The 13,955-nt window shown below is 34.9% G+C and overlaps 2 protein-coding genes across 2 annotated transcripts in view; one reads left to right on the top strand and one right to left on the bottom strand.

The window, feature by feature from the left end:
• LOC137918748 (frizzled-10-like) overlaps positions 1-9,788 on the top strand; it is a 31,023-nt gene extending 21,235 nt beyond the window's left edge. Inside the window, exon 2 of the mRNA XM_068761637.1 lies at positions 8,259-9,788. Coding sequence (XP_068617738.1) covers positions 8,259-9,548 — 1,290 coding nt within the window. The 3' untranslated portion in view covers positions 9,549-9,788. The remainder of the gene's footprint in view (positions 1-8,258) is intronic.
• Positions 9,789-10,616: 828 nt separating this feature from the next.
• The window catches only part of garz (Sec7 domain-containing protein garz), a 47,319-nt gene continuing 43,980 nt past the window's right edge, over positions 10,617-13,955 (bottom strand). Inside the window, exon 30 of the mRNA XM_068761518.1 lies at positions 10,617-13,306. Within this exon, the coding sequence (XP_068617619.1) occupies positions 12,779-13,306 (528 nt within the window). The 3' untranslated portion in view covers positions 10,617-12,778. The remainder of the gene's footprint in view (positions 13,307-13,955) is intronic.

The following is a 13,955-nucleotide window of genomic DNA, read 5'->3' as shown; positions in this document are numbered from 1 at the left end:
GTCTTTGCCTAGTGTCTAGTTGAGGCGTAAGAAAAAAGAACTTTTGACAGTACAGAAGTCTGCAGAGACAGATAATTTATGATGGTAACATTAATTAATTTAAAAATATTGTTTATTATTTCTAAAACCGTTAATTTTTAGATAAGGTATGCTTTTACTTATACCAATCACCTTGAATATTCCAATTCAAACTTGGCAGCGATATTCATTTATCGGAAATTTTATTAATTGTCCACATTTACACAGCTTAAAGACAACGAGATTTTGAAACGACTTTAAATTTGATTGTTTCGTAACGGATCTCTTAAAAAAAAAGTTAAAACGGTTCCCAATTAAAATTCCCGCAACACAATCTTACTGAACATGCGAATTCATTCATTAAAAAAATACTGAATCGATTCGTTTCGGTTTTACGTTCATCCGAGCAAATCGAGAAAATATAATTTTTTTAATCTGTTTCGATTCATTTTAACCAATTACGTTTGCATACAAATTGAACTCATTACAAGATTTGAATGAATTGTCATTTTTTAAAATACAGATTAGTTATGGGCTGTAAAATATAAATTGGTTTGTTTTTTGATTTATAAAAAAAATGTAGGCTTTTATGAACGATTGTATGCAAATTTTAAGCAATTAATTTTATTCATGTCTTATATTGTAAATTAGAACTAAACACATATTTTAAATAATCTTTAAATTTAAAATTAGAAAATGCTCTGTATTTAAAAAAAAGTGAATGTTGTTAAAGTATTAGAAATGTCGAAGATTATACTGGCAATTGTAAAATATTCGTTGTTATAATACCAAAATTGAAAATCAAATAAAAGGTAAACAATATAGCGCCGCAATAATTGTCAAAACGCTCTTCTCGCCTCCATTCATTTACTTGGAACACTACAATCGTTAATAATATTCCAGTTTTAAAGGTATGAGGATGGAGTGAAAATCATAAATGGCTGTTGTAATATTCAATAAAAAGAATGTTTTTTTTATGTAGAATTTATTTAATTATAATCGAAGCATCTGTCAAAATTCCCGCCAAATTTTTTATTTTAAAATCGTAAACTTTATTTAGTTTCGACATTAATTCCTTTGCTGGAACAGAGGCATCTTCCCATTAAGAGAATATGACTTTAAAGCAACATTTTTGGCTATTTCGTATCATATTGTTTATATAAAAAACATAGAGATCAGATCATTTTAAAGGAGAAAGTTTAATGTGATTTTGTAAATATTTCTCTGTACGATGCAGTAGTAAAGCTGGAATAAAATAGAATCGTAAAACTAATTAGTCTATTTAAAAATTAACAGCGTCTATAAACTTCAAATGCGGGTTTATGTTTCCCGCTTATTAATAGCTCGTGACTTCAAAGCGCTCCCGATTTACGCGCCTTTTTTGACGATCAAAGGGTTTTCGGAGGGCTGTCTAATTGACATGTGATGTTGCCATGTACCTAAAAACGTTATAAACAGATAAGATAATTTTTAATATTCTGTTTAGCTTAATTTATCTAATAAGTTCTATTGGTTTTATAAAAATCATTTCTAAAGGTATATAATACTAAACTAGTTAATAATATATATGTTTAATGTTTTACAATAAATATTATATTTTAGTTTTTTTTTTGTAAGGAATATATGAAATTCATTTAATCAAAATTTAAACAAAAACCTTTTATTAGTTTCCAAGATTTTTTAATTATAGTATTAAGGATATTGTGAAAGTAACTACCAAAAAACTCGTTTAAGTTTTTTGTGGATTTTTAGATCAGGGCTTGTTTGGAATACTAGTAGATTTCTTCAAAATCTATTATGTGAAAGTGGTCACACTAAATGATATGCTTTGTGTGTAGTAACATGAACAAATAGGAAACACTTTTCTTCTGATATTTTTTTAAAAACTAGAATATAAGGACAGGAAACGAATGAAGTAAGTTATGTATATTTTATGTTGACATTTCATTACGCTTTAAAAGTGAACGTCATTCGTAACAAGCGCACAGCATCCAACGTCAACAGTCCGGAGATCAAAGCTCACCCGACCGCCTATTTTGGGAGCCCCTGTGTAATTAATAGGTTTGTACTCGAATGCTTTGTTGTCCTCTACCCAATATTTTTTTAGTGAAAGATTTTATGACGCATCTGAGAAAGTTTAAAATTACGTGTAAAAACTTTAAAAGGGTAAATGTATAGTTCACTTTCTGTCAAATAATGCATAAAAAACCTTATTCAAAATACAACTGTTTCGAAAATAATAATTCAAGTAATTATAAAATTCTAAAAAAGCGTTCAGAAACTTCGAAATAATAAATATCAAAATTATTATGGATGTAAATATATATATCTGTCCCTGCAAACTGTACTGCTAGATTCAGGCGTTACTTTGCAGAAGTCCATCCTGAGTAAGAAAAGGAAACCAAGTACTCAGTACTTTGGCACTAATCGGTGTAAAATTACTCCTGAGGATGCCCCGTGGGGAAAACACGTGTTGAGTGAATTGATGGTGGTAGTTGTGTTTCGCATTGTTTGCCGCATATATCAGCGGGCCGGCGGGCGGTGCACTTCATTGCACGACTACTGCTACATAGCGGAAGTAGCTATATATTAGTCCTTTTCGTAAACTGTACTACCACAATTTATTTCCAATCACATTCCAATAGAGTTACAGAAAGTATCTTTCTATACTCTTTGAAATCTTCTTATTTCGCTATATCACATTAAATATAAGGTAATTTACCAAATTCGGTAGATTTGTGGTGTTTCCATATATAAAGGAAAATTATCGGTAAAAACACTAGATCAATGAGAAGTAAAACTTTATTTTGATATGCTTAATCAAATATGGTTGATAATAAAGGATTTTTTGGTAAAATATTTTTTTTTGAAATTACTTTGTAATCCTTGCAATTATAAAAATACAAAAATACATAATAATAATATTTATGTTCTATATTTTAATATATAGTATTTAATATGAAATATAGATTATTTACTCATGTCACAGATAATAAATGAAAGCGTCTATTCTCTTGACGTAAGACGAATTTTTTTTAATACATTTAATATGTCGTTTCTGAACGCATGACCGATTGTCAATATTCATTGAAGTTATTAAGTCGATCGTAAAATAACAAGGGGTGCTATAGATACTTTTCGTTCGACTCTCCTGTGTCAATGTTTATTGAAGCAAATAAACAATATAGGTAAGTACCACGAATTGTGTGCCCCAATGGATTTAATAAAGTAAACACGGTTTCAGTGCTTTGATGTTACGCGATGAACAAATATAACTTGTATTACAAGCAAATAAGATGCATTATTGAATGAACTGTGTTAATATCTGTATCCGTATCAATGGATATCCTTGTATGATACAGAAATGTGTAGTTTGCTGAAGAGAATGTGTAAAGAGAACCTTCTTTTAAATCGCTTTTATGTTTGTTGTATAAAAGATATGTATAATACCGGATAATATTAAAAAAAGGTACTTTATAACAACAAATAATGAACCTATAAATAAAAAAAAACACTTAAGTCGTTTAAGCCGCGCTTCCACTAAATGATTTTTTTTTACGATTTTGATCAACGTACTTGCGTTATGAGCATTTTTAGATTCCGCTTGAAGTAGCATAGCACAGAAGGTACTTCTCCTAAAATTAGTTTGCGTATGTCGTCAAGGGCTCCTTTGGGAACCTTAACTCGAGATATTACCTGTAATATTACCGGAGTGGTATGTGGATTTATGCCAGAACCTCCGAGATATTTAGAGAGAAATATATTTGTTAAGCCAATATAATCACTGCATTTACCTAGTCTTCTTTATCTTTATCAATTATATATTTATTTTACAGAAAACAGCCGTACGGGCTATTTTATTTATTTATTCTATTTTGTATCGCTAGTGTTTTTTTTAAATATTTTTTTTCGCATTTATTAAGCACAGGCAGTTGAGACACGGTTGCCGCTATTTAGCGTTTTCTCATTATTTACAATTTTCTTTTATGGGTTAATACAGCCAAATTGTATACATATTTACAATACAAATTGGAAGTTTTACTCAATTATACATTAGTTGGCATATTATTTTATTTCAAGTCGCTGCCCAAGCGCTACAGACCGTTAAATGCCTTGAGATTTAGGACAATGTGCAGAGACGACTCATCAAAAGATTCTGCCGTGGATTTTTTCTATTCTATTCAAGATTTCCTCGTAGATAGTGCTATACGAAGCCGAAATTAGCCGATTGTCTCTTTCCATAAGTCGATGGACATTCATCGCCGGGTACTGTATAAACGTATTGGGAATCTACACATTCAATATTTTAATTTCTTTGCATTAATATTTCAAAATTATAAATAAATTATTTCTAACCTGCTCCACCCCTTAACGAAAACGTTATAAAGGCGCCGACTTAACCAGAAACCTTTTCCGGAGATCAAACAATCGTGTTTGCTCACAATTGTTGGTTTAAAACGAAACTTTAGTAGAAAAAACTCAAGAATCTCTTCAGTCGAAGTGCAACCTACCGTCATCTAATACGATTGTGAAGATATTTCGTTCAACCGAACGCCTAATCCGGGATGTAATGCTAAAGAAATAAACATTTACAGTTCTTTTATCGAATACTGGCAATACCTTTGTGTGTTTTTTTTAATCTATTCAATATTAAAGAACTGGTACTTTATAAATGCACTTGTAACACTGGGTATCGAATAAAAAGAAATCGATATTTTTTTTTATTTTTTTTTAAAGAATGTCGTTAGTTTCAAAATTTTTTATTGATAACTCAACATTACTTTTTTAACATAATGTTTAAATTATATTGTTACGTACTGTAGGTTCTGACTCGAAATGAAACATCACTGGTTTACGAATAGTTCTTTATTCACAAATTATATTGTCACCCTACTTTAACACAAAGTATCTTTCGCTTAATCCAAACTACGCTTTCAAATCACTCAAGAAATCACTGTCCAAATAACTTACTAAATAGTCACTTTATATCACTGATCGTAGATCTTAACCTTATAACTTGAAAAACAACACTGAGCTGTCGACATGGGGAGTACACCCGTATTCGTAGTGTAAATCTACGGAGAAGGTTCTAGTAAGTTCGAGATAGTACCCGGTTAGAATTTCCAAGAACCGTACACAAAAATCTATAAATAACTTTAAGGTCAGGCGTGTTTACACCACTTCTTAATCCTAAGGTTACGTGTTTATTGTTTAGAGGGTTCTGTAACTCGTGCTTTGTAACAATAACTACTGACATCATCATCAACTTATTTTTATGTTCCCAAGATGGGGCAGAGGGCGTCCATAATACGTCGCCATCCTGAGCGGTCTTGAGCCTCGCGCTTTACTTCGCTCCTCATCATTCCAACAACCTTCACTTCTGCAGTGATCGTCCGCCGCCAGGCTTGCTTTAGGCGGCCACGTCTTCGCTTTTCTTGAGGATTCCATTCTAGAGCTTGCTTTCTGTGATCAGGGTACCTTCGGAGCGTGTGGCCTATTCAGTTCCACTTGCGGCGTCTGATCTTTACTGGCATACATTTTAAAAATTTCTACTCGTAATTACTTCCATAGTTTACGAGAAATTACCTTATCTTATTATCAGAATTTTTTTATGGCGAAAAGACAAGTTCAATTCGAAATAGATTTTTAAAATTGAACCAGTTTTAAATATACATATTTTTATTTAATTCATAAGGATTTATTAATGTTGTTTTTTTACCAAAAAAACTTTACGGTTTTACCTAAGATAAGGTAATGATTGATGACTCAACTATGTGTATAAGATTTTATTATATTAAAAAATATATATCTTGTATCTCATTATAAATTTCTAATTAACATTTATGTTTATTGCGAGCTTAATTACTGGCAGTCAATTGATATTTTAATTAAAATCTGAGTCACAGCAACTTAAAGAAACGTGTAGTAAAATGAGCTGGCAATAAAGTAAAGGCGATCCTAGTGGTTCAATGAAATTTAATCAGAGATAAGGAAATGCTTAGACTAATGAAAGTTACCGACATTGTCCGAAGAATTGGTACGTTGTATTAGCAGTGGACAGGTAATGTACTTCAGGTACTGGAGTGAAGACCACAGACCACAGACCGGAGACCACGGATTAGTGAGTGCAGCGTTGAACTGACGTCATCGAAAGACGCAGTATGAGACCCGATTCTGACTGGTCCTATTGGGAATCTTGGGAGCCCTAAATCACAACCATGGACGTCCGGCGGCTATAATTATCATGATGATAATATCCATCACCGGTTACTTATATTAGTCTACATATATCATAATTTCTAATTCGATTTACTTAAACCTTTTACACCTATTTCCTATCATCTTTGATCACTCTGAAATATGTTACTAATTTATTTTTTCATACTGGAAAGCGACAGATAGCAATAATTAATTTTAATATGTACAAATTCGAATTTTGAGTTATTACTTCAGGAACTTTCGATTTTTGAATAGTATATACAATACATTAACAGACAGCTAATGAACTATACATTCATCCCTTTAAAACTTACATATCTATAACCAATCGCCTTATAGTGTTATAATATCCTGCGATAAATATTACACATCGACCTTTGGAAAGAGACAATCGGCCAATTTCGGCGTAGAGCGTTATCTCTGTCGCACGACTAACAAAACGTTATTATGCAGTGTGGGACAAAGATAATGCTCTACGAAGCCGAAATTAGCCAACTGTCTCTTTCCATAGATCGATGTGTAATATTTACCGCCGTGTCAAAATCAAATCGTATCGATCAAATTCGTACCCTGCATTTGATTTTACGATAATTCATTTGGTATAATACTCTAAATTTTGAAAATTCTAATATATATGTAAAGATATTCATTTGTGAATGATTATAAATGTGACACTAATTTATGAGCACTGTGTTTATAAACTGAATAAAGAAAAACCGACCGCCCGTATCAAGAAGATCGTATTACAAAAGACGAAAGTGACTCGCTTCGTCGGAATTATAAGTTTATTTGAAACATTAGTACGCAGTTCCGTCTAGCGTCTTGGGTTACAATTATGTAGAATTAGACACCCGATGACGTCCACAGATTATATACGGACCGTTGATACAGATAATAAATATGATACTGACATTAGAATTATAGCAAAAATATGTTTTGTTTTTTATTATTAAACTTACATAATATTTATTGTGATAATTATCATTTTCCCAAATTTACAGATTATTATAACTCGGAATACATTAAAAGAAATTTTTCGGTGTTAAATTACAAAATTAAAAAAGGCGTTGAGGGAAATCGATAATAAATTAGGAAATGTCTTTATTTATTTTTTAATAAATTTATTGAAATGGTAAGGACGGATAAAATGATCAAATTCAAATTCTTAAATGTCTTCATAAATCTAATTATTCTGTGACAATGTAAATCTCCTATTTTTTGTAGCGCTAGTATCATTATTCTTAATATGTCTAAAAAGCAAACGTAACTATATAACGTTTTTGTCGTTTGTTTTTTTTTCGAGGGAGTATTGCTTCTTTTCGTTTTTCTTATAATTAACTTCAAATTGTTTTTATGGCGTTCGTTATGGAGATGCTATAACTCTGATCTGGTTTTGTGCAAACGCAGTTATAAAGCTTTCTAAAATATTTTTAATCATAATCTTACGTGCAGCTTCGACACTAGCGCCATAAGTAAAGAGTGAGCTATTCGTTTAAGATCGTCTACGGACCTGTCATTAATTATGTGTGTCGACATATGAATTTGTAATTGCCGCACTGATTATCATAAGGGAAAAATTCCACAGCGCGTATATGGTTTGCAAGACTATTAATTAATTCAATTGGCCTCCTTATCTGCAATCAATGCTCTATAGGCGACGTAAAAACTGTAATTAATGTATCCGAGAAATATAATTACTCTTTCATTAGGGTCCGTTGGTAGCGGTCATTATAGGAGGGTATCCATGTGGAATGGGTGAGCTACAACGGGTTGAGGATTGTAAAAAGCAGAACCCTTCTAAACCAAACAATAACGACTTCAATCTTCGTCCGCCAGGAAAAAACAGAACGACCTTAGCTTCGTCTCGGCCTGTAATTTGCGCCGGCGTTTTTGTCCCCGGCCGCCTCGCAAAGCTTTTGTGAGGACGACCGCTAATAATACCCGGGGTTCATGTTTTGAATGTATACGATCTTTATAATTAGTACATACAAGTTATTTATAAGATGTTTTCGTTGTTACAGATGGAAAAGTATTCGAGCATAATTACAAGCGAGTGTTCGGTGCACGCGAGGTTCCTGCTGTGCTCGGCCTTCGCCCCGTTATGCTCGGAGCAGGTGTCCGGCTCCGTGAGCGCTTGTCGCGCGCTCTGCGAAACTGTGTCCGAGGATTGTAAAGACCAGTTGAAAGTACTTGCGCCTGATGTTGCATTGGACTGCTCCGCGTTTCCTCTGCGGGCCGTGCGAAGGTTGTGCATGAGGCCGCCCAACGCGAGTGAGCTGGAGGCCGAGCCACAGCCGCCGCCCAGGTGGCCCTTTTACGACCAAGAGCTCCGGGAGCAAGATTGCCCGCCCAACCATGTACGAGTACCGACGGGCGAATGTTGGCCTGCTTGCGGACAGCCCTCGCGATATTCTCGCGCAGAGAAGAGAACGGCGGAGCTCTGGATGGACACGATGGCGTGGTTCTCTCTGCTGTCGACGTCGTTCGCACTGCTGACGTTCTGCGCGGAGCCGTCTCGGTATCGGTATCCCGAGAGGCCGGCGGTATGGATGGCGGCGTGCCACGCTGTGGCGGCGGCTGCAGCGGCGGCGCGAGCTCGCGCAGGCGGCGACGCGGGGAGCGCAGGGTGCGCGGCGGCGGGGGGCGCACTCGCGGCGCCCTGCGTGGCGTTCTTCTCGGTGACGTACTACTGCACGCTGGCGGCGGACGCTTGGTTCGCTAACGCGTGCGTGGCCTGGTACCTGACAGCGGCCAGCGAGTGGTCGACGGAGGCGCTGGAGCGCGCGGCCGCGTACCTGCACGCGGTGGCGTGGGGCTGGGCGGGCGCGTGGACCGCGGCTGCTCTGGCGCTGCGGCGCGTGGTAGCCGATGAGGCGACGGGCGCGTGCAGCGTGGCGCCCGCGGCGGCGGCGGCGCTGGTGGGTGTCCCGCGGGGTGCACTGCTGGCGGCTGCTACAGCGCTGGCGCTGGCCGCGTGCCCGGGCATAGCGCGAGTACGCAGAGCTCTGGGCGCGCGCGGCGCGAAACGTGTAGGCAGACTAGCCCTGCGCGCTGCGGCTTCCGGCCTGCTGTATCTATTGCTGGCGTGCGCGGCGACGGCTGCGCAGCTGGTAGAGAATCGCGGCGCGTGGACCGCGTGCTTGCCGCTGGCATGCGGCGCTGCTTCTGGCGCGTGGGGCTGGTCGCGCAAGTCGGCTGCGGTGTGGCGACGCGCGCTGTGTCCACCACGCAAGGCCCCCTGTTGCACACCGGCCCTGCTTCGCTCACACCACCCATACCAGAAGCGCCCGCTGCCCGTGTCCAGAGTGTGACCTTTATGAACTTGATAACTCGCGACAAGCTATAGTGACCTCTGTAAACTAATGACCTGTGAAAAATGAAACGGTGACAGCTGTGAACTGTTAATCTGCGAGACAGTGATCTGTGTAAACTAATTAACCTGCGAGAAGTGAGACAGTGACTCGGTGATGCCTTCTGTGAAGGCCCTCTCGATATTGTACAGATTGTAAATAGTGTAAATTTTAAACAATAAACTGTTGATTATTTTTTTACTTGTGTTCTTTTATTTCTAATGCATCTTTAACCTTTGTGGTACGAAATCGAAGTGGATTGCCAGATCTTTTACTAACACAGATAGAAGTTGCATGGTACTTATCACTAGTCCGGTATCATAGAGGATTTTAAAAAATGTATTTGGCATTATACCTACTTTGTTTTTTTTTACTATATATGAATGTAAGACAAATATTATTTTGCGACTGAATTCTTGCTCATGTTATTATATTTCAAGTAGACAGGTAAACTAAAAATTGGAACAAGCGCCATCTAGCGGTAACAGTACACACTACGACGACATTACGCCATCTAACGTATTCTTAGTATATCACTAGCAAATATTTACTTAGCTGCTATGACACCCAGTTTAAAAATTGAATCAAATATAAGTTAAAATCGGTAAGCAAGTTTTATAGTTTGTTTCGAAATATATTCATATAATACTTGGAAAGAAGATGCGAAATACTATGGTCACGGTTTAACTCTATTAACACGCCCTGTGCGACGGCAATTTTTGTAGATTTTCCATTCAGACTGCGTGGAGCGTATACGACACACACTTACTTACGTGGAGTTATCTACATTCGACACTACAATTCATTTGATTAAGAATCCTTTGTTTTTCAATGAGAACTGCGAATAACCTGAACGAAAAGTACAGCTGAGGTCGTATTCGCCTCACTTGGCATGAAATGTGTTATAACCACGGCGTGAATACATTAATAGAAGAAAGTTCTCATAATATTTATGATAAAATACACATACAAATGTTTGCACAACATCAAGCATTTGTCAAGAGACAATATTTTAAAATAAAACAAAAATTAAATTGTTAAACACATTTTAATAATAACTTTCTAAACATATGTTACACCAATGAGTAGGTATATATAACTCTCTATACAAAAAGTGAAATATCACGTACTAATTACACAAATATACAATTTCTTCCTATTTCCTCAACGACCCTGAATATTTTTATCCAACATTAACACTGTAAAACATTAAAAAAAGACATATAATCAAACAGGAAACAATAAAACGTATAAACATAAATATATTTCATGATAAATACAATTAGAGTTATTTCAACAATATGGAATGTTAAAAGAACAAAAAAATTCATAGCTCTTACCGTTAAAAATACAGTTTTACTTTTAAAATTAGAAGACATATTTATTTATACCTTGTATTAGAAAAGTCTCAATTAATAACAAAAATAAATTTAGTTCAGAAGATTTTTTTGAAAATTATTGATAACTATGCCAGTTTAATAGGCCATTGAATATATATATTACTTTTATTCATACATTCCTTGCAATAATTTTTATTATGGACATGATTACTCTGAAATGTTATACGTAATAAATATGGTATTATTAATAATTTTTAAATATATAATAAATTAAAAAGAAATTTTCCAACACCACATTTATTTGATATTAGATGTAAACGGACTAGTTAGGCCTTATATTTTTACTAATTACATTGATTTACAGTACCCGGCGATAAATATTGCACATCGACTTTTAGAAAGAGACAATCGGTTAATTTCGGTCTCGTAGAGCATTATCTCTGTCTCACACTACCTATGTTCTACGAAGCCGAAATTAGCCGTTATGTGCAATATTTATCGCCAGGTACTGTACGCTTTTGAATCCAGTGTCTGGCAATATTAAAAAATAACCGCTTATATGGGTCCCGAACAAGACATTTAATATTTCATATAATACACAGGTAACATCCGTAACTCCTAGTGGTTGAAGAACAAAGATTTCTTACATCAAAATCTCAAAAATCCTTTTAAGTTTTCGATTATACATTAATTAATCAAAATTTCCACATCAAATAGATCTTATTTACACCATTTTCTTGTGAAAATATTTGAAAAATAATTTTAGACGTAAAAACAGAATTGTTCCATGTTCTCATTTCTAATTTTGCACGCTAAATTAAAAAAACTCATAATTTTTTTATAAAACAGCGTTCTTAATTTGAATTGGTATAATAAATTTACACCAACGGCATGAAGTAAATTAAAAACATATTACTTTGACATTTCATATTTAAAAAAGAATATTATAACCTAAATTTATTACATTTTATATTGATTCCATATTTAAAGTGTTTTACATTTTTTGTATTAAATGAATTTAATATTTTAAGAAAAACAAAATGATTTTTTTTAAATTTAATAATTTGTCTATATGTCTATAATATTTGAATGGCGTCGTATTTAGTTTTTTTTTCATCTTTGATAACAGTCACTTAGCCAAAATAACTTCATTCACTAGTTCAAAGTGACAGAAGTAATGAACATGAAGCTCCAGTGGTTCCCAAAGTTAATTAATTAAATAAAATAATTTAAAAAAAGTTAATTAAAAGAAATCATTTAATATCCAAAGGACTGTACGATATATGTACTGCATCCAAAGGTCCACGGAATCGTTCAGGGAGTCATAATTTTAATTATTTTGGGATCCTTCAACACCGTCCGGCATACCAAGGACCAAGCATCTTCCAATCTAGTCTGTGACTTTGATATTAACTATTGTTGTATGAATCAGTATTTTTTTTTAAATTTGCAACGTATCCTCTATTGTTAGTTTTGATTACAATCAAAACTATGAGTACCACAGGACAATATGAATATTCAAATGAGCAAACGTATCTGATTATTATTTGTTAATTTTGATTATGATCAAAACTTTCGGAATCACAGGACTACATGAATCGGTCATTTTTTAAAATTTGCAACGTATCCGTTTGTCAATTGTTAGTTTTGATTATAATCAAAACTATGGTTACAACAAGACTATATGAATAATTCAATTTTTCAAATTGGCAAACGTATTTGCATATTATTTGTTAATTTTGATTATGATCAAAACTTTGGGATCCACGGAATGAATCATCCAATGTACATATATACAAGATATGTGGTGACGCATTAGAGCCAGGTGCCCACGTCACACTCGTGGCCTAGCTATCCCTCTTGTGTCGACATCAACGTATCGAACACCTCCGATCCAGGTATAACAAGGTCATTAGCTGAACCGAAATAGCTGGAGAAGTTGAAAATGCTAGACTCCTGTCTCACATTCTCGGTAGAGTTGAATTGAGCTTTATTTTTACTATGCATAGGGGTGGCATTCGCGCTGAATGACTTTTGAGATACCAATGGGTGGGTTTCTAATATTTGATCTGGAACAGTTTGATCTTTGGAGTCGGACAAGCGATGTTTTTCATCAGGGTCATACAGCGTTGTTTCTTTAAGTGAAATTTCCTTTGAATCGTTGTATGGATTTGATAAATACTCTGCGTAGAGTTCGCTTTGTTGGGATTCATTAGCGTCTGATTTAGTTTGGGAACCGTTGGGTTCTATTTCTACATGTTTGGCATCGTTCTGGCATTGATCTGGATTTGTTTGAACGTTGTTTTGTGGTTGTGCCAGACGCGTGTAAAGCATAGGCGGTTGCGAATGTATGGATATACCGATAGGCGTTGATATCATCTGGAATTTATAAAAGATAACATCTCAATAAAACACATTTACAAACAATACAAGAGTGTGATACCTAAAGGTATAAATATATGTATTGTTTTGTATATATTAGAGAGATTGGCTGCAGAATTATTTTTAAGATTTTGTTTAGATATATACAATTAAAAATGTGTTATATACGAATTGGGTAGTAGGATGTATTATTTGCATTTATTAACATTGCAATATTGAATTAACAGAGCTGAGCTGTCAAATAATATACATAGAAACTTATATCTCTATGGTCAACTTTGCAACTCTTATAGTGGCCATAGACCTATCACAAAGATCTCTCTCAAAAAGACCGGTTGTAGTATTGTGAATGCAGTTAAAAGGTTTCGATATTAATCGTCACTCCACGCCCTATTTCCTGTCTCTCCTCACAGCTCCATTGTTTACCATTCCTCATCTAGTTGCACGCAAATATACATACACACACACACATACATATATATAAATGCTTTTGTAGTCGTTTTTAAGTACATATATGTTAGAAAATTAACAAATAGCGCCTTTTACAAAATTCAACCTGCCCTTTAATTTCAAACAAATTTTTCATTTAATATTTAAGATAAGTTTTAGTGTACAAATTAATATTTTTTACATACAAAAATTTAAC

The sequence above is a fragment of the Battus philenor genome, unplaced genomic scaffold (assembly GCF_028537555.1).
Source record: "Battus philenor isolate CCGP_79_NKW_IND1 unplaced genomic scaffold, ilBatPhil1.0.hap1 SCAF_15, whole genome shotgun sequence".
Taxonomy (NCBI): domain Eukaryota; kingdom Metazoa; phylum Arthropoda; class Insecta; order Lepidoptera; family Papilionidae; genus Battus; species Battus philenor.
This window is presented reverse-complemented; position numbering and strand designations above follow the sequence as displayed.